The sequence below is a fragment of the Botrytis deweyae genome (assembly GCF_014898535.1).
Source record: "Botrytis deweyae strain B1 chromosome Unknown BDEW_003, whole genome shotgun sequence".
Taxonomy (NCBI): Eukaryota; Fungi; Ascomycota; class Leotiomycetes; order Helotiales; family Sclerotiniaceae; genus Botrytis; species Botrytis deweyae.
Window position 1 is genome coordinate 872706 of NW_024066210.1, and position 20439 is coordinate 893144.

General features: G+C 43.0%; 6 protein-coding genes across 6 annotated transcripts; 1 reads left to right on the plus strand and 5 right to left on the minus strand.

Annotated features, from left to right (window-relative positions):
• Positions 1 to 1462: 1462 nt before the first annotated feature.
• On the plus strand, positions 1463 to 4099 carry EAE98_001649 (uncharacterized protein; the record flags this gene model as incomplete). The annotated part of the gene is made up of 1 exon (XM_038949268.1): positions 1463 to 4099. One exon carries the CDS (start codon positions 1463 to 1465, stop codon positions 4097 to 4099), a length of 2637 nt encoding a protein of 878 aa, XP_038814253.1.
• A 1426-nt stretch (positions 4100 to 5525) lies between these two features.
• On the minus strand, positions 5526 to 6221 carry EAE98_001650 (uncharacterized protein; the record flags this gene model as incomplete). Its single annotated transcript, XM_038949269.1, has 2 exons — positions 5526 to 5800; positions 6002 to 6221. The coding sequence occupies 2 exons, from the start codon at positions 6219 to 6221 to the stop codon at positions 5526 to 5528; spliced, it is 495 nt and encodes a 164-aa protein (XP_038814254.1).
• Positions 6222 to 6547: 326 nt separating this feature from the next.
• On the minus strand, positions 6548 to 7397 carry EAE98_001651 (uncharacterized protein; the record flags this gene model as incomplete). The annotated part of the gene is made up of 2 exons (XM_038949270.1): positions 6548 to 7116; positions 7169 to 7397. 2 exons carry the CDS (start codon positions 7395 to 7397, stop codon positions 6548 to 6550), a joined length of 798 nt encoding a protein of 265 aa, XP_038814255.1.
• Positions 7398 to 8446: 1049 nt separating this feature from the next.
• EAE98_001652 (uncharacterized protein) lies at positions 8447 to 9886 on the minus strand (the record flags this gene model as incomplete). Its single annotated transcript, XM_038949271.1, has 1 exon — positions 8447 to 9886. One exon carries the CDS (start codon positions 9884 to 9886, stop codon positions 8447 to 8449), a length of 1440 nt encoding a protein of 479 aa, XP_038814256.1.
• A 3972-nt stretch (positions 9887 to 13858) lies between these two features.
• On the minus strand, positions 13859 to 16314 carry EAE98_001653 (uncharacterized protein; the record flags this gene model as incomplete). Its single annotated transcript, XM_038949272.1, has 3 exons — positions 13859 to 15198; positions 15255 to 15636; positions 15769 to 16314. 3 exons carry the CDS (start codon positions 16312 to 16314, stop codon positions 13859 to 13861), a joined length of 2268 nt encoding a protein of 755 aa, XP_038814257.1.
• A 714-nt stretch (positions 16315 to 17028) lies between these two features.
• EAE98_001654 (uncharacterized protein) lies at positions 17029 to 17957 on the minus strand (the record flags this gene model as incomplete). The annotated part of the gene is made up of 6 exons (XM_038949273.1): positions 17029 to 17069; positions 17126 to 17425; positions 17477 to 17542; positions 17612 to 17651; positions 17755 to 17858; positions 17939 to 17957. The coding sequence occupies 6 exons, from the start codon at positions 17955 to 17957 to the stop codon at positions 17029 to 17031; spliced, it is 570 nt and encodes a 189-aa protein (XP_038814258.1).
• Positions 17958 to 20439: the final 2482 nt, after the last annotated feature.

Sequence of the window (20439 nt, forward strand, 5' to 3'; positions counted from 1 at the left end):
CCCACCCACAAATCCTTAACTCTTTGCAGCTGCCAGCTAGCAGAGTGTAGGTAATCAATTCCCTCGTGCCTCATACCTCACATCTCATGTCATGCCTCATGCCTCATGCCTCGTTCATCTCGTCTGATTTCAGCGATGGCACTGTTCAGAAGCGATACCCTGCGAGAGACGTAGGATGGGGTCCTAACCCAGCTCTTGGGATGGGATCCTTAGATTGGTCGAGAATCAAGTGAAATAAGGGATTCAAATCAATAAATCAAAAAATGGTAAAGATACTAGGTAGGTATTGATGCAAGCAAACACAAATGTCGCATCTTTATCAGCATCGTTCTACATTGCTGCAGCCAGTTGCTACTCATAACTACCGTACAATAAAACACTACAGTGCACAGCTCCATATTCAATCAATGCTGACAATTGCAAGCAAAAGCATTCTACTTACTTACTGACCCAGTCCAGTCCTTTAAAGCTTCGCTCCCAGTCTCCCAGGCTCCCAGCAATCTTTTTTGGATCCTTTGCTTGCTTCTCTTAATTCTGGTAATTCCTCCTTTGGGCCATTTTCAATTTAATTCTTTTCCAAAAGCTTTTCTCTCATTGGCCAATTCATACGTTATTACCTGCAACTACGGGTCGCTATCACCATTCAAGGTAATTTACACGTCCGTTGTTGCATGAAAACAGACAAATCGGCTTCCTTGGTATTATGCATCACCAAGGGGATCGATACGAAAGAAATACTCTCGATTCAATATACTTCTCGCTACCTCTATACTGTCATTCATCCAATCGCAACTGCGAACAAAAAAGCTGGGGACGCAGTGCTCTCAACATATGATATACATCATAACTCACATGCTAAGTGTTGAACCAAACGCTGCGACTCAAGGCGAGCATTGTGATGGTATCCACGTCCTATGGGGGATTGCACACTAGTTTCCTCGTGGTATTATATTGTCTCCACAGACTTCACAACGCTATTCAACGTTCCGAGGATAGTACCCCTGACGTTGGATTATATCGCTAAAGAAGAAACGCTTCCTGCTCCATATTTCTTGACAAACACCCTGAAGGGGAGAACCCTTGTTTTGACAGGCCTATTTTATTTGTGGCACACGCTGATCCATATCTCCCCAGCCGAGCGTCTTCCGATATCCTCAATCCATCACTTTTATGTTGGACGCTGCCGCCCTCATTGTTGACTTTTGAAAGTCCTCAACTTTTTTTTTTATCGACAAACACCGAAACAAAAAAGGCGTCATCGTGGCTGCAACGTGCCTCGATATAGCCTGCTCATCAGCCCCATATCGATGATTGCGTCTTCTGAAGCAGAAGCCATAAGCACAATTTCTTTTAATTTATCGGGTTGGGATTCCCTTGTAGTCAACGCATTGTTCGATATATATCCTCCCCACAGAACGTCGATTAGGTTCATTGACAGCTATCAATCAACTCTCAATCCAATATGTTCGGTCTAGGATCTGCAGGTATGGGCTCAGCGCCATATCCTAACAACCACCGTCCATCATCTAAGAGGAAGATGTCTAAAAAAGACAACACCCCGCCAACCTCTAAGCACCTTACGTACCCGTCTGTCGAATTCTTCGAGCCAGCCATTGATGGACCACCTTCACCTCAAGGTATTCGCGCATACACTGAGCAGATGAGGAGGGGCTCAGCGTTTGCTGCCAAATCGACTACCCCTTCTATCACATCAGCTTCCTCTTTCCGCTCCCGTCAATCCAGTCTTGATTCCTCCAGCAGAATCGAATTACAACGAAAGTCCTCCGGTAGATCAAACGGCAGTAGCATGGCGACGAAAGATAGACCCGATAGTTTGAATCTATTCGGAAAAACAATTTTCTCCCGAAGCAGCAAGAAATTTAGACGTAATCATACTTCAATGGGAGGCTCCTCATTATCTCTTGCAAGTGGTTCTTCCGATAGAGATCGTAGCGACGCATCTAGTCACAGTCCACCTCCTACTAGTTATCGTGCTCGAAAGAATACCATCTCTGGACCATATAACTTTCAGCACATCACACACACTCAACAGAATGAATTACCAAACCTCAGGGAAATTCCTCCTACTAGATTGGTGTCCGAATTTTCAGCTCTCCGAGCATCTCAAGCTCCAACCAATGGAAATCTTAAGGGTATTAGAGCGAGGGATTTAATGTTTGAGAATTTCTCCTCGGTAGCAATAGATTATGCGCCGGATGTTGACGCGCCTAGAAGTCCCACAAGCCCAAAGAGTCCATCGTGTCCTGTGACCCCGCAAAGACGGCCCGTATTTCGAGCGTCCGTATCACCACCACAGAATCAGCCATGGAGACCTATCAATTACTCAATGTCACATGATAATCTACGATCGGTACCTGCACGTCCAATGAGGTCTCCTGAATCTCCTCGCTGCCCGGTCAACCCACCTGCTCGAACATCGTCAAGAGCGGCGTCAACTTTCTTCAGTCATGTTGAAGACTCAACTGCCCTAGAGTTCGGTCAAGCTTTGGCTGGCGCCAATGCCAGCTTTCAAGAGTCTGCGTTCGATTTTACTCCACAAACACATCCTTCACCCCCTAAATGGGAAAGAAGAGAATCCGAGGTATCCGTCAAGCATTTGTCTCATGCAGTCACTACACCTGGCGAGGAAGCATGGCCTTTATCTGCGCCATTAAGTGGAAGCTTTGGTGTCGATCTTGCAGATGTTCTCGAAGAGGACGAACATACTAGGACGCGATCAAGGGAGTCAAGCACCGACGGTGGTGAATTACGACTTTCAAAATCTGTTCCCGGTTTGAGGATGAGGGCACTTGAGCAAGCTCCTGATATGCCTGATATGCCACCAGTGCTAGGAAGACTTGGGTCTATTGATACCTCACGATTTTCAAAAAGATACAGCTCGGTTAAGCTTAACTTGGCTACTGATTCCTGGGAAGACGCGATCGATTTTTGTTACGAGGATGAAGGTGGTGAAGATTGGGATTATGAATTCGATGCAACATTTGAAGAGAACAAACCTGTCATCACAGCAGAACCTGCTTCACCTACTCAAATAGAACAGGCCGAACAAGAAGTCTCGCCAGGTCGCTTTCGTCCATCACTACTCGTCCCTGCCCCATATGATCTTCCCGCACTCTCTCCGTTATCCAATCTATCGAGCGCTTCATCATTTCTCCCTACACCAACCAGTTACTTCCGCCCCAATCAAATGCGACCTGATTCTCATGCATCTTCGTTCAAAGAGTCAGACGGCTTCAATCTTTCTCCAACTCTCCTCATTCCTTCCGATGGATATCCTTTACAAAGCGAACAAGATGCTTTGTTCGACACATATCACAACGACGAGGTCCCATCAGCTTCAATATTTCCCATGGATACTTATGAACAACCCGCTTCGCCAATAGATGAAGCTCTTTCTAGTACCAATTCTTATCGTTCTTCGACTTATTCACATAATAGCCTCAGAAGCAGCACTGTTAGTAGCCGCTACAATCGATCCAGTCAAGACTCAGCTCTACTTATTTTCCAAGCAGGAAGCATGAGCAAAGCTCACAGAAGTATCGGATCCGCTTCTTCCTTGCCCGATCTTGTTCCATCTCTTCGTCCCAAGCGTGACAGTAGAACACTAGGAGCACTTGCCACTACAACATCTGACCCAGAGCTTATTACCAAGGTTTCCGGTTTAAAACTTGACGACAATGAGCAGCCTTCTGAAGTTACTGGAATGCAAACTCATGCCAATCAAGCGCGTAGGTCGTCCAAAAACGCTCAGTTTTTCGCTCAACCTCCCCCTCCAATTTCCACAGGCGTTCCCGATGCAGCATCTAGCATTCTAAGTCCTGTGGCTGAGAGCTTTACCGATTCGCCTCCAAGACCACGTCTAAGATCTGCTCTCTCTCGAGAATTATACGCTCCCGCCTCGGTCGAGTCCTTCATGTCCAATCATGGAAGAAAGATTTCTGCACCGATCGTTACTGAAAAGACCGTTCAAGAACGATCAAGATCAAGATCCAGCACATTGACCAATGCCACTACGGCTGGTAAGCGCAGAGGAAGTTATAATCTATTCCCCGCTCCTCCAACAACCTTACCAAAATAAATTGTGCTCTTTAAAGTATAATGTCGATTGATATACCATACACACTATTGTGTAATTGTACATTTTTGTACCAAATTACTTACCTATTACCACCACCAACACTTGGACACTCATTTTTTCCTTTCCAAAAATATTCAGCTCTTTCTGAGAGCTCCCCACTATGACGATCTATGATGTCACGACTCGATTTCCTATGTTCTCTTCATCAAAAACAAAAGCAAAAGGAAACAAAAGTTTCGACTGTTTACTTCAATTTCAGAGACGGAAAAGTAAGAGGGTGGATTTCTGTATCACTATTCGTACAATCGTTTGCGTTTGCATTTCCTCTGCTTGCATTATTGGTAGTTTAGTGGATTGGATTATTTGTATCCAATCCCACGCGTTATGATGGTGTTTCTTTTGCGGCTCTTTCCCCGGAGAACTTGGATAAAAGATTGCAAGCCGGATTGCATCTTTCTGTTTCTTGTTCATGAGCGGCTATGTGTTATGATATGATGGATTTGTTCGTTCTCGGTGGTTTGGTCACATAGCTTGCTATCTACCTCTCTGCCTTCACACTTTTTTCCTTGTTATTTTTTCGTGTTTTCTTGTTTGAATATGCGTATGCACTGCGGGTGCTGGTTGATTTTAACTTTTGAGGGAAAAGGTTTATAGATGGACAGGGTTTTGGGTTGTATGTATGGGATTGAGAGATTTGTTTGTTTCTGTTTTTGATTTCTTGTGGAGATTTGTATTCTGTGGTGTTTATCTTTGGCTGTGTGCTTGTGTTTTTTGTCTTTTTCTGGACTGGAGGACTTTGGCTGTATTGGTATGGGGATTGTGGATTCCGGCTGGCTGCATACATTTGGATGGATGGCGGCATTCGCGCGGGAGGTGGGAAATACTTATTAGTATTTGGTATTGGTACTGATGATGGTGGCGGATATGATATCGGTCTCTGTATGATGAGTGTGAACATGGGGGATGTAATTCTTGTGTACTAGGAGGTGATAGAGAATACATTTGGGAAGTACTTAGTTCGAGATGTAAGAGTCGATAGTTGAGTTGAATATAAAACATTAAAATTAATCGCTTCTGTTTTCTATGTTCTCTTTTTTTTTTCATTCTGTCTGCAATCTACAATATAGTTATTGTAAAGAGCTAGTTCATAAAGGGCTCAATTGATTATATGAGTGAGCTATCCTGATTACGTTTTTCCTGTGTTTTTTTTTCCTTGTAGGGGGGAGGATATTGTAAACTTCATTTCAAAGATGATATCTGCCCTGAATACTTAGTAGGTATATGATAAACAGGCAAGCTGATCCCATTTTGATCGTCTACATTTTTCCAAAGCACTTTTTCAGCACTTCATTCGTAGGGATCGAGAGGGTCTAGCATAAAGTGTGCAGGCTACCCCAAGACTACGTGACTACATATGGCAAATTACTTACTCTCGCGCGGTGACATCTGATATTGTCGTGGTTGATACAGGTGTAACGGTTACGGTTTCGGTTTCAGGAAACCAATCCGCCAACTCTGAGATTACATCTGCATAAACAGAGCTGGCGTATGCAGCATCTAAATCCGAAGCCCGGTCAAAGGAATCCACCGTCCAATATCCGAATGGGGCAAGTGTATACGTTCCCAGAGTTGAGGTTGCAGTCACAGAGCAACCATAGCTGATAGAGCAAGAAGATGTACACGTGCTTGTTGTGCTAGAAGCTAAACATTCGGTCCAACAGCTGCTTGCACTAGTGGTGGTGCATTCGGTATCTTCAGGCTTTTATGGTGTTCTTTCAGGCCCCCAGGGGTTATGGGGGTCTTTCATGTCCCACCAGTCAGGATCTGGAAGTTTCACGCAGTCGAAAAGGCAAGGCATGTTGCAGAATAGTCCTCTGCAGGGAGAACCACAATCCTTCGTACATGTTGAGCTTGCTGCAAATGAGGTGGAAGAGAGCAAGGGTGGAGGACTACCACTTGATCTTGTGGTCGGTGTTGGATTAGTGTATGGCCATGGTGGTGGGTGAATTGTACGATCATACACCGTCCCGGCACTGGTTTCGGTTAATGTCACAATTGGTGGAAGAATACTGGTCGATATTGCGATGAGAGTTTCTTTGATGTCTGAATCGTCAATGGGCATATTTTATTACATTTATCTGATCCATCTTTATCACGATCAAAAGCATGTGTATAGAAAATCTAAGCATCATGAGCCGGATAAGTGATTTGCAAGTAGATCTTTGTTTTCTTGTAATCAATGCACCGGCCATTAGTCGGTCTGCTAATATCAGAATACAATATACTAGCAGTTTCGGATCTATCATAACGCAGGACTCAATTAATCAATGAGCGAACAAATTATAGAAAGCACTGCCATGTTGACACCTCGAACTTAATCTGTAAAGTTCAAATATGAATGCATCATCAAGGTCTTTCTGGTCTTACCTTATAAACTTTATCAAGTGCTTAATCCATCATATTCACATTCTTATCCTTCCCATCCTCATCCTCATTCTGATCCTCGTCCTCATCCTGATCCTCATCCTCGTTTTCAACTTTTGCTACATGCCATGTTATCTCCTCCATATTTATAGGATTGATCCTCCTAACCTGCTTTCTCAAGTTATCTCTCGCATTCTCATCTTGATCCACAGCTTCGAAAATAACTGGTGGCTCTGTATTAGGCCAAGCCTGTACCACCACTCCTTTTTCCACCAATCTTCCATCATCTCCCATCTGCGGCTGTCGAATCCACGCATGCTGACATGGAACCCCTAACGTGCCAAATCTTCTGCTAATAAGAAGTCCTTGCGCATCCCTTACATCGTGACGATTTTGTTCAGTAGCTGGATACTTAAAGCTATGAATGAATACCGTTACCCGCCCCCCAGGGCTAAACGTACACACATCGAAGGAGGGAAAGAGGGAAACCATAGCGTCGGGATTCTGTGAGTCACGAAATCCAAATCCTTGTAAATATAGCGGATAGGCTGGGGATTTCAAAAACGCTTTGAACGAGGCGTCATCCTCCCATTCTGCACTGATATCAGATTAAGCTCCTAAAAGGTCGAGAAATTTACAACTAACCGATAGCAAAAAGCACTTCTTCCGGATTCTTAACGTTTCGAGCACATCTGGACCTCAGAAAACCTGGAGCGTACATGAGACCAGTTAATGATTCATGCCAGATTTCTGGAAGGTCTTCAATATAATTCTTCGATACTCTTGCCGGTAAGGGCATTTCGACTGGAAGCTTGCATCGCGTCCAACTTTGGACTTGTAGATTGGGATCCTTAATTCTAACTTTCTGTGACATAATAATATTACTGTAGTATGTAGTAATGAGATGATTGATGTCTAAGTACCCAATAGTATATTAAATACGAGGATATAAAATTAATATTACTCCATCAATCAATCATAAAGGACGATTAAATAGTCGAAAGAACCGGAGGTTACCTCGGTAGCGAAGCCGATACCTTCTGTGTAGTGGCTGGGTGCCTAAGGCATTAGATGTCCACCTGCCCTGCATATTGTGATTGTTGTTATTTTACGTCCAGGACTAAGAGCTAAGTCGCGTTACTGCCTTAAAACCTCTGTAAGACGTACTAAACTAACGACAATATGTCTATCCACATTGGATATACACAATTGAGTCCTCAATCGATCTTGTGTGGTACTAGGGCCGCAGTTCTCTCAAGATACGCATGCACCATCACCGGATAGGTTTGTATACGGCGCGTAAGTATACAGAATCGACAAATTGCGTTAGATATTTCGTCAGAGTATGGTTGTGGAGGTTCTCGTTTGAATAAGAGGCTATAAATCAGTTGCATGGGTCAAGGCTGTTCATATTGAGCGATTTCTTGGTGATGTGTGAGTAGGTAGGCAATAATGGAGAAACGAAAGCAGTGAGGACTATGGAGAAAGAAATTTAGGCTTCAGAGCATATTGCGACTAATACTAATTTGCGTCATCGACCCCTTGAGAAATCATTAGTTCTCGCTAAAGGAGCCAACTATGAGGCAATCCTCATTTGTAAAGCTTTTTCAACATTGGTGGTAATATGTATGAAGAGATTCGTAAATAGGAACAATTTATATTTTTAATCAACGGAATATAAGTGAGAGACTTCATAGACATCTGTATGCGTTATAACCAACAATGAAACATAAGATACCTAGACAAAACAAACGCAAACCCGAAAAATCTCGCTTGGGTATTTTACATCTCATCCGCTCTGTGAACTCCACTCAGAGTGATCGTTGTCCTACAAACTCCAACTGAAAATGACCCATCCATTAACCAATCAATTCACACGCTGAGAGATCTTTCATAAAATCTGAATACAAAGTCAAGTGTCCCTCACTTTCTAGGTCGGCCTCTTTTCCTTGCCACAGGTAGCTCTCCATCCATATCTGCTTTGCCTGCACTTCGTTTCTTCTCAGTCTTCTTTAGCTCCTTTTCAAAATTCTCCACCATGTACGGAACATCACATTCCAGCATTTCCGCAGGTTCCCATGTATTATAATTGGCTTCCCAACCCTCCCACTTCACACGATATTGAACCTTGCCCCTAACCTTCCGCTTATCCAGAATTGCCTCGACCTCGTGAACATCAGCGTCTCCATTCAACGAACCATTCTCCTTTTCCTCGACCCATTCTGGGCAATCCTCCCGCAACATCTCAACTGACTCCCAAGTCCAATCTTTTTGTTTTGGATATCCTTTCCACTCTATAAGCCATTGCTTTTTATTCTCGCCATCCAACCGAGATTGGTGCACTACATCCGGCTGATAAGAGTTTTTGGCTATAGTCTCGGTCACATTTTCTTCCTCTGAACCATTCTCATCTTCGGCCTGCTCGACTATAGAAGTGAGTCCCTTGGCTTCTTCGACTGCAGGAGTAGGTTCCTTGGGTTGTTCGGCTACAGGACTGGGTTCCTTGGTTTGTTCGGCTACAGGACTGGATTCCTTGGTTTGTTCGGCTAGAGGACTCGGTTCCTTGGTCTGTTCGACTACAGGAGTGAGTTCTATGGCTTGTTCGACAGGAGCGAGTACCTCGGCCATAGCTTTTGGATTGCCACTTGGATTGCCGCTAGGCTTTGGCTTCTTTGCTGAAGCTACAACTTCAGCTTCTTTACCGGATGTTAGCATTGCATCAGCCAACTTTCTTCGACTTCCTCCGGCGCGAGGAGTATCTTTTTCTGCTGTTACATCCTCTGTCAATCCTGCTTTGTTGACCGGAGTTGGTTGTTGTGCCTTTTTCAACCTACTGAGCGGCGTTCTTTTCTCTTGGCGAAGTCGCGAATTTTGTAACTCGGCAGTCTTCTTCGCAAATGTTTTCTTAGCCGGCGTTGATGGTCCTCGAGACTGCAACGAATTCGGAAGTGCCACTTCTTGCTGAGGCTTGTTCTGAACTCCAGCTTCGTTATCCCCTTTGTCCTTCTGGCCATCTCTCTCGCCATCCGCTCTTTCCTCTACATGTGCTTTGGGTTCAGTCATTACCCGCACTGTCGAACTCTTATTGGTTTCCTCTATGTCTGCTGTGCTCGCAATCATTTGCGCAACGGGTGCCCTCGAACCAACCATATTGTTCAGTTGATTGACCGTTCGAGAGGGCTTTTGAACAGAACTCTCTCCCGGTGTAGTTGCTTGTTTGCCCTTGTTTGCAACTGCACCATTCTCCATACCATTCCCTTTCCTTGACTCGAGCGTATTTTGTCGGTGTGCAGCAACCAAACTCGGAACCGGCTTGTAGGGTTTACGTTTGTAGACAATAAGCGTATTATTTAGCCTCGCCATTATTTCTCGATGACAGCGAGTATTTCAATGTTGTTATTCGTTCGATTCGTGTCGTGACGTTCCGTGCGTCTTGTCTGTGATAATTCGAGGGCTTATGCGCTAAAAGACCTTATCGCCTCGACTTCTGTATTTTAATTGCCTCGAAAAGCTAGAATATAGGATTTCGCTCTCGAAAATAAATGAGCATTGAGTGATTAAAGTATTACTTGGGCAGAAACACAGAAATATTGTGATGCGAAACTCGAATTTGTGTACGATATGCTGTATCGAGATTTTGGCGGGGGCTTCCACTAACCTAGTTTTGGACGCGACGTAACGCGATAGCGTGCTGAAGTGCTTAGGTAAGCGCGCGATTTATTATTTGGTCTTGTCAAGAATTTTGTGTCCCTGAATTCAATACAATGAATCTCCAAAGTTCTACGGTATCAAAGTTTTACTTCCCTATATTACATTTTCAAGCTCAAAGTTTTCATTGCTCGAGTGAAAAGTAACCACTCAAGGTTCTTGCACAATGGTCTATCAGATACAATGTTTGAACATGATCCTGAAAGGTTTCCTTCTGGCATGATACACCAAGAAGTACCTCCCTTCCTATATACACAAGGAAGTGTCATGAAAAGAAAGCTTTCCCCACGTACATGACGTTTGTCAGAATTAGAAATTCTTTAAGCACAAACTATTCTACATGATTCTCATGGCTTTACTCTGCGTGCTATGATTTTACCTAGGATTGAAGCAATAGCACATTCTCCACTCGAATGGAACGGCTGCGGAGAGAAAACGTCCTGTACTACTGGTCAAATTCCAGCTACAAGTATACTGGCATCAAAAATTCCCACCTATTCTAATTTCCCCTCCGTCTAATGATGAATCTTTGAAAGTTTGAAGAGGATTGCCGCTTGATACTATCCAAACAAGAGTACCTCAAAGGGCTCACCCATCTAGTGTAAATTGTAACTTTCAGATCACCTGGCTATGGTATGAAATGGAGGCAGGAGCAGAGCTATCAGTTCTATCTCATTGGTGTGCCATCAATCTGATTGAATTGCAGAACACGGCTGCACGATTCTGAGATCTTCAATCAATCTGGAATCATTATGACCCACGCATATATTTCCGGGCCTATTCTGAGGTGAACTATCGCGGGGATTGAAGTAAGAATTATTGACCCACTGTCGAATACAGAAGAGGTGGAACTCGCATTAATATGTTGGAGAGTACCTACATTGTCTTCACCTGCATCTAGCCTAGCAAAACCCAAATTGCTTACCTGTGATTGATAATCGTTTGAGTCGGCATGAACTCTTTCTGATTCATCAGAGTCAAGGGGCTAGATGTAGAGTGAACTCATTCATGTACACGTGTTTTTCTTGGGGTAGTGCTGGTACATGATATCATCATCATCGTGATGTGATGTTAAAGTTTAGGGCTTTGACATGTCATATGGCATATACCTCGACGACCCTTGCAAACTTGTAGTCATTGTTATTCTCATTCTAGTAGGGGTTGGTTCTTAGTTCTTATTTTAGCTTTGACTAAATGCTGTTTGTTGCACATCGCAACACCCCTGTAGTCTTTTAAGTCATTGTTAGTCTCATTTTGGCGGTGATTGGTCTCTTCAACTTAAACTCAAGCTTACGCGACCAACCCTCAACTAAAACCCTAAATGATATCTGTTGCACGTCGCTAACCCTTGCAGCTTTTGAGTTACTCTTGGTTTATCTTAGCTAGTACTAGTTGATGTTAACTCGCGTTAATATTCCTTCTGCGCACAGCTGAATCACGAACCTTAATCATAAATGGAATTTGTTGCATGTCGCTAACCCCTGCACGTTTAGTCTGCTTGTTGGCATTACTATGCCTATCATAGTATGAAGGGAAGAAAGAGGCTCTGGCAGTGGCTCCGTGACAAGTGACTAGTGAACAATGACACTCTGATGGCGAAGATTCACTGAACTGAACTGTCCTCGGCGCTTCAGGACTTTTGAGATGTTTGATTCTTCTTCTGAAGTTGTCCGTGATATCCATTCCCCAGGGCTTGCTGTCTATTTTGAATGGTAGATCCAGCAACCTTATGACCAGGTTTTCAATACCCAAAGTCATTTGATTACGTGCGAATGGTTTAGGTAGTTCCATGCGCAAATTCTTGCCCGTTCAATATCTGAGAACTGAACCCAATTGCCACTATATTCATCCCGTCTCCAGGAATGTCATTGTCATAAATCTATTCGCTCTCATTGATTTTTGAACTCTTGATCTGTCGTTGAATACCCCAAGCCGAAGAATTTGATCTCGGGGAAATCACACACCAAAGACTATGTAATGGCAAAAAAAGTGCTCAAGAATCACATTTCAATTCAATCTTTCGACAAATTTTCTCAGCCTTTTGTATTCCCCAACTTCCCATAGTCGAACAACGGGATCATGATACGGTGGATATGCCCACAAAAACATCCCATCTTAGTTCATGAATTACTAAACGTGTCTATCGTCCAGGCGTTATGAGATATTGACAATATCCATTTTGTACATTCATCTCAGTCCTCCTGTCACAAGACAAGGCACATGAAGTCATCAAATTCATTCATATACAACAGTCCCGCTTCCCTGTCTCCGACCCAAAGTAATGTGCCACCGCGGCCACCCTTCAGACACAGTAGCTTCTCTTAGGCTAGCGGAGCTCTCCTACAAGCATCCGTAATGTAGCTCCTCGGATAGTTCAAATACTTTGGAGCGAGCCCCTGTTAAACATCAGCATATGAATTCTAAATCATACTTCTCGATTGAGCTAAGATAGAGCGAATCTCATCCTGCGGTTGTCTGTATCCAAGTCAGAATTCTGAAACGACATATCCACACATCCAAAGGTAAGTCCAACCAAGTCATGAACCCAAATCCGACACAAAGCTACCGTGTGTCTCATTCTCCCTAGCTCCTTCCGGTACCTGCCTATTTGCTTCCTCCTCCCACTGGCTATCCAACAGCTCCATTTTCTTCTTTCAGAATGAGTTTCAAATGCCCAATCCATAAGAACCGTCACGACGTCCAATTTCTCAAGATGGTGCGTACAAATACTACTGCATTCTCTTTCGTTGGCGTAAATAGGAGTACTCCGATTATATTCAACATCTCATTCACTCTCTATGGAGCGAAATAATATCCTTAGAAGTCGCATCTCTAATTGCAATTCTAACATTTCATCAAAAACATCGCTGTTAGATTCTGAATTCTACAGTTTAACAACATCCGGGATGTTTAGACAAGCTGGGTAGCAAGAGCGATCGGTGCAGAGATGTTTGCAGCTTTATTAAGAAGATCCATAGCGAGTGAGAAACGAAGAGGGCGAGTGGCTAAAAGCAGCGGGAGTTCCGGTTTATCTGAACTGATATCAAACTAGTGAGAGTGTGCTATATATCTATGTAGGTACTCAGCCATTGAAAAGCTATGCTTGGTACCGTGTGAAGTGAATGAGGGACATTAGTATTGTATAGGTAGTCAGCATGTATTATTCCGCTCGAATAGTGATGCCCGAAGGTACTGTATTATAGCTTCTATCTTCATGGACTATTTAACTCGTTTATTGGATACTGATGAGGACATTCTCTGCTGAAAATAGGGATGGTAAGACTTGATTTATGTACTGTTAAGTAGAGATTGAAGAAAAGGATTGAGTGAGGATGACAAGAATGACATGCAAGGCCATGCACAGTTTGTTGATACTTCAGTTACTGATCTAGCTAGACTCGAATGATATCACCGTCTATATATAATCTTTGAAGAAGCAGAGATACGTGCATCGTTTGTAGAGTAAAGACTAACATTAGCTGAGACTAGCAAACATTTCTGATGAATATATTGATTCAAATATCTAAACTTATTATCCTAACTATGCCTATTACCTATCTAATGTTTCCATTTAAAATCGAGTGTCAATCTATGAGTGGTATAATTTCGCTCCGAAAAATCACAATATTACTCTTCCTTTTCCCCACTGATCAAAGCTTCCTTCTCACTCATCTTCAAGTTGAGTCCGTCAGATTCATCTTCGGATGTCACCGCACCATCTGTCAACTCATATTCTGTGGCGGTCTCTCCTTCAGCATCGCTACCTGTACCACTTCCTAGAAGTAAACCTTTAATATCGTCTTCGCTTAAGATGCTCTCGATGCTACCTCTCCTCACACCTTGTCGAGTTGCTCTTCTTCCTGACTCTATAGTTCTTTCGACTTTAAGTCGATTGGCAATGAACATTAGTTTTGGGAATGCACTTTGTTGGCCAACATGAAGCATTCTCCCCAGTTGCTTTGGGTTTGGATCACTTAAAATGCGCCAAAAGTCTGAGATGACGGATCTTGGCCAGATAGTAATGGTTCCCGAGAATTGCTGAAGCCATATTTCACTCCAATCCTGGCCCAGAGGACGAGGTAATAACTCGAGGTGACGGACTACTTTCAGCCATTTTTTGAGATCAAGTTTGAGATATTGTTCCGTAGCACTCCCAAGGAATCCACCTCTCCAACCTCTACCACGTCGATGAGTGACTGGTTGCCCGACAGAACCTCGCGAGGAGAAGAAAAAGAGATTGATGTGAGGATTGACTTGGGAAACAATGCTGAAGTTTACATTAAAATGTAGGTTTAGTGCTTTGAGCGGAATATCAGTTCGTAAACTTCCGTCTTTCCATTTGTGACCAAAGGAATAAGGTGCAAGAGTGCCATCGCGTTGTTTCATCATAAGAACCACAGGGTTCAAAATGCCTGGAACAGCTGCTGATGCTAGAACCGCAGACCAAATGACACAGTCAGGGCTCGTGAGATAGTTTGTCAAAATAGTAGGACTATGAGGATCAGCAGGAACACATGAGACATTGAGAATTCGGCCAGTTCGTTCATATGCTTCGCGGAAAGTCATACTACCTCGGGTGAACCAACTGCATCGTCGAGCCCATTCTACAGAATCGAATCTAGCTCCTGATTTCCACCATCTAGGTATCCAAGTAGTGAACGGTTCTGAACAGGCAGTGATTCGGCCAGCTAGAGCAGGTACAAGTAACGCCTTCAATTCGTCGTTCGTTCTTGTAGCGACCAAAGCAGCTACTAAAGCACCCCCAGAAGTTCCTGTAATCACTTCTGGCAAGAGATTCGCATCTAACAATGCTTTGATAACTCCAAAATGATAATATGCAAAAGATGCGCCACCCGACAGACAGAGTGCTGTACGACCGTAATTTGTGTGCATTCGTTTGAAAAGTGTGCGCTTTTCCTCATCTTGAAGTTGATCTGACTTCGCCAGAATTGAAATACCTTTCTCAACTAAAACATTTCGTCAGTTGAGCTGCCATTGAAAATATGTAAATCTTCAAAATTACCTTCATCGATAAACTCCTGTACCAAATCCTTCGTTCCATAATAAGTTTGAGAGTACAATCTCGAATTTTCCACTCCCACAAAATTGTTCTTCACGCATGCCTCGATTAATGCCTTCAAATCTTCAACTACTTTTGCCTTCGTTGTATTATTTCCATTGGATGAGCTTTCTGTTCGATCCTCTTGTTCAATTTTCCGCCTGCATCTTCGAATCTGTTCCAAAACTCTTCGTACCGTCTTGGAATCATAATATGCGTATTCGTCCTCACCCTTCCACTTATCGTTTCCAAGATATGTGTCCAATGATTGTGCTTCTTTGACCCAATCTCCGTAGTTCGTGGTACTATGTAGTTGTTCTCGCAGTCGATTCCGCTTTCCCCTCCACTGTGCAACCAAAAAATTAGTAAATAACTCTAGTGGATAGCCCCCTGAGAACCAGGGACAGAACCTCCACGCCATACATCCTATAGAATTCTTGTACCTCCAGGCAGAAACACAATTTAGAAAACCACTTACCGCAATAAAATGCTCATATGTCCAAATGTACAATCGCGTCACCATATATGACAGTCCCAACCCCCCAATCCACATGAAAACCACTCCTAGCAATGGCCATTTCAAAATCGAGTACAAATACCCTTCTCTCGTCTCATCTTTACTTCTCCTTGGTTTTTTACCTGCCTTACGCCTCTCCCCTTTCCTTTTGCCTCTCGCTCCTAGCCTCGTAGGGTTGACTGGAGCCCAATCATTCTGCGCGGTAATGAACAAGCTCCCCCTATCCCCTGGTGTGTTTGATCCGCTTCCAATTGCGACTTTACTGTTTCGTCGTACATCTATGCTGCTGCGATGTGGTGTAGATGGCTCTCTCGGACTTTGAGCCTGCGAATATATTGACAAATCATCAGAACTAGGACTTGGATCCGGTGCGCTCAGCGCATTAGAGAATGCTTGGAGGTGTTCTTCGGAAATGAATTCACGGTGGAAATCGGGGAGAAGGGATTCATCGTAGCCTTCTGCGGAAAGCGGCGACGGGCCATCTGTTTTGTGGCGGAGATCCGCCATCTCTAAGTGGTGGTCGAATTATTGGTTGTGTATTTTGTAGAAGATAGGAGTTCTAGATGTCTTCCTGCATTATATATGCATTAAGTATGGGTCTTTGCTTGGTTAATATATGAAAGAGGGTTGGCTATTATTGAAAAGTGTGGGGAGACTATGTACAATTATGTTGGGCGAGTTTCGCATCCGAAAATAGTTATGACGTAGCTAGTTAAGTACTAGGTCTTCTTAGCCTTTAGCACTACTCTGTACGAGTGGTACATTCTAGATCGCTACAAGCATTGAGATCTTCACATTTTACAAAAGATTTCGGTATCCTAAGGAATCCAAGAAGCTTGAGAATGAGTTATGGTGCATCGTCAACAATATTGACTTGTATACGATATCAAACAATGGAAACCTTTAAATGGTCTAATCACTAATGCCTCGGTCCTTCCTTCCAAGACCACACCATCTATCGGCAGCATAGTCACAGAATTCAAACACACGCCTCACAATGCTATGTTGAGAGAGATAAAAAAGTCTTGATCGCGATACTATGCTGGTACAAACATGTTGGTCGGTTTGGTTCCTAATGTAAACTCTTATGAGCTCCCAGAACCTACCAAAAAAGCATTGAAAAACGACCTTTGTATAACTCCGTCCATCATAACAGATCTCCATAAGAAACCACCCCCTTCATTCCGAATACCTCCTTCACAACAACTTTCTCACCATTATTTAGACATACTGTGACAACCATCTGATACCTTCACCGTAACCTATTTTCATAATTAGTATGAGGCATAATAATCTTTCAACAGAAAATAAAACGCACCTTGTCTCATAACCACAGAGCACATGAAGACCTCGATAGGTCTGATACCCTCAAGAGGAACCTTGCCCTTTCCAGTAGTCTGATATAATCCTAATTCGTGTCTTAATTGGTCCTCGCTGATGGCATCTGGGTGATCGATCTTGTTTCCGAGAATGAGGAAGGGTACTTTAGAAAGGTCCTCCATCGACAAAAGGGCATCGAGTTCGGCTTTCGATTCGACGAAACGTTCGTGATCTTTGGAGTCGACTAAGAAAACGATACCGGAGACTTCTGGGAAGTAATCCTTCCAGAGACGACGAGCTACATCATATTAGCTTGGTATTACCATTCTAATAATATGACAATAAGTACCCTGTTGATGTCCTCCCAAATCGAAAGTTGTGAACTTGACATTGCCGATAGCAAGTTCCTCAGATGCTGTCGCATGGTCAGTAAATGTTGATTACGTGTGCTTTGCGCCGATGTGCGAGACTTGGAGCTGCTTACTAGGGTGAAGAGTAGGTTGGAGAATGGCAACGCGGTCGTTCTAGAAGCATATATTTATCAGCAATTGTTCCCTTGATCAAAATGCGAGAAGTTGTCGTTCGCCTTGAATCGAGCATCCCCTTAACTTGGCTTCCTCTACGCACCTTCAGCATGTGTAACAGTGTAGTCTTTCCGGCATTATCGAGACCGAGGAAGAGGAGTTTTGCGTGTTTGTTCAAGAGTCCCAAGGACGCAAGAGTGTCCCAAACTATTCAAATGAGATAAAAGTCAGCAAGCTGTTATGTTGTAAACACTTTCTTCTCGGATCCATTCCAGAATACTACATACACCAATCGAGGAGCCACATTTTGTATGTTTATTGAATTGACTTGTATTAATGAAATCGGTGTTAAGATATCCTCGCGGACTGTGGTTGATGAAGATCAAATGGTTGAATTTATATTGGAAGTTCATAGATACGTGGATTGATTTGGCTCTCAAGAAACCTGGTCCACGCTAGCTCTATATTGGCCTTAGTAACATGGCATTCATGCATTGGAGCGCCACTCAATACTATATCTGTGCCACAACCACATGATGACATTGATAGACAGAACACAATCCAAAATTCGAGAACAATCAAGTACATATTCATCAATTTTGTAGGTCTTTTTCTTTGTCAAAGTTGATTTCGGTTAGACTAGAAGATTCGATCAAGAGCTAAAGTTGCCTTCTCGCCCTGCCAAGGTATTTAGCCTGTGGCTAATGCTGTTTATTGGGTGAGTTAGCTATTCAACAGCTAGGAGCGTCAGATGGTACAGTTGCAACAATTGAATCATGATCTTCGACCAGGAATCTGGCCAAGATACTTTCTCAGAACATTCCAAACCACACGAGATTCGTAGATCTAAGGGTCAGATTCGGCAACTTCTTTCACCTCGTTCACGCTCTGCTCGGATATTGTGATATTCTTGCAAGTGGAAGAGATAAATCAACCAACTTTCCACTCATACATCAGATCAAAGCAAGGTAGGACCACATCTAAGTTGTAGGGATATCTTGCTCTAAACGCTATATTCCTGCCCTTCAGAGGATGTCACTTAGATATTTCCGAATAGCTTGAAAGGAGCCACAGGTCCCAGCATCACTTAACTAGATTGAGTCGGCGCCTCTTTCCACCCCCATATGTACGATCAAAGCCTATTTGTACATCATTCTTCTTGGGCTTCCCTTTCATTCAACGACTGTTCCGCCCTTCACGTGCTCAAAGTTAGGTTAATAGTATCTGTCAACTTGGAAACCTGATTTCGATTTTATACTGGGCCACAGCACACAAGAATTACTGAACACACAAACGCATCGAGGCCAAATAGCTTCCATTCAGAAGTTCGGATTGTTCTGTATTTACTTGAGCATTCTCATTTATTATCAAAGAAAAAAGGGGCAGATAGCTGTAAGCTTTTAAGAGATCGTGAACCGAAATACATATGTATTGATTTTCTCGGCAACGCGATGGCTTCAACGAATGATTCATTGACTCAAAGTGATGTAAATACTTTCACTGCTTCCTGAATAGACTGATGCAATACAAGTTCAACGTGTCATGGTACAAATCACTGCAGTTGATGCTCTTGGAAAGTGCACGAAGTTACCCAAGACGGGGGATGACAACTTGTGCTACAATCCATGAAGTAGATGAAATAGATAATTCATTGCAACGGAAATGAATTCAACCTCAGTTCACTCAACAAGAGTCGTTAATTCATTGACTTACTACGATATGTATGCAGTAGGATTTGTTATATCATTACGTAATCCGTCATACTCTCCACAAAAGAACAAATCCAGACCTACGTACCTACCCCATCCATCCAAAAGGAAGATCTTATTAAATTATCCGCAGCTAATAAGAATGATTGAACATATAAAAATTCCCTCGACTTCAAAAGGTCAAAAACGGCAAAAGACGACACCTGAGTGATTCGAACACTCGCTCCCGAAGGAAATGCCTGACTTTGTTCTAAACAATAGCAGGGCATCGCGTTAACCACTCCGCCAAAGTGCCTGGTGATTTGATGACCAGAATTAATGTTGTAAGTATATAATGCAATCACCCAAAATTTTCTGTCGTTTGACACACAAACAAGCTTAACATAAAATGAGATCTTCCTTGACGTCATGAAAGTAACACATTGGCAATCGTATATTCCAATGCAATGTTATCGTAGGTCGAAATACTACCTGGGTATGCTCGTTACTAGAGGCAAGGCGTGTACACAATATATCTAATGCGAAGAAGTGCATACAAATAATTTTGCAGAAAGAAAGTTTCTTCGGGCATCTGCTAGTAAGTGAATGGGCTAGTCAGAATTTTCTTCCAGAATCTAACTTTTCAGGCGAGTTGTTAGTGCACGGCTGAATTGCTCGAGTAGGTAGTTTGAGCAGTATTGTGTAAATATGTACCTAGGTATGTTTCTTCAACTTGCGCTCGATTTCAGATATGCAACAAAAGGTTCCAACCTCTCGATTCTTTGTGTGAGGAACTTCAATCTACCAATCGAAAATCTTTTGGGTGCAGGTCACTGGGTTTTCAACAAAGAGCTTCGCTTCTCCATGCAGGTTTAAACGTGCGATAGACGAGCTGAGAATCTTTGACCATCGCTAGACTATGTAAATTCCCGAAATCTACTATTCCCAAAACTCTCTTTCACTTTTTGTCTAAACAAAGAAAAATATGCAAATTGAGTTTTGTTGCACATCTAACATCTGAAACATGTTTCCCACCTGTTCAGTTAAGACAAAGAGATTCTTTGTTCTAGACATCGAATAGGGAATTCTAAAGGGACGAA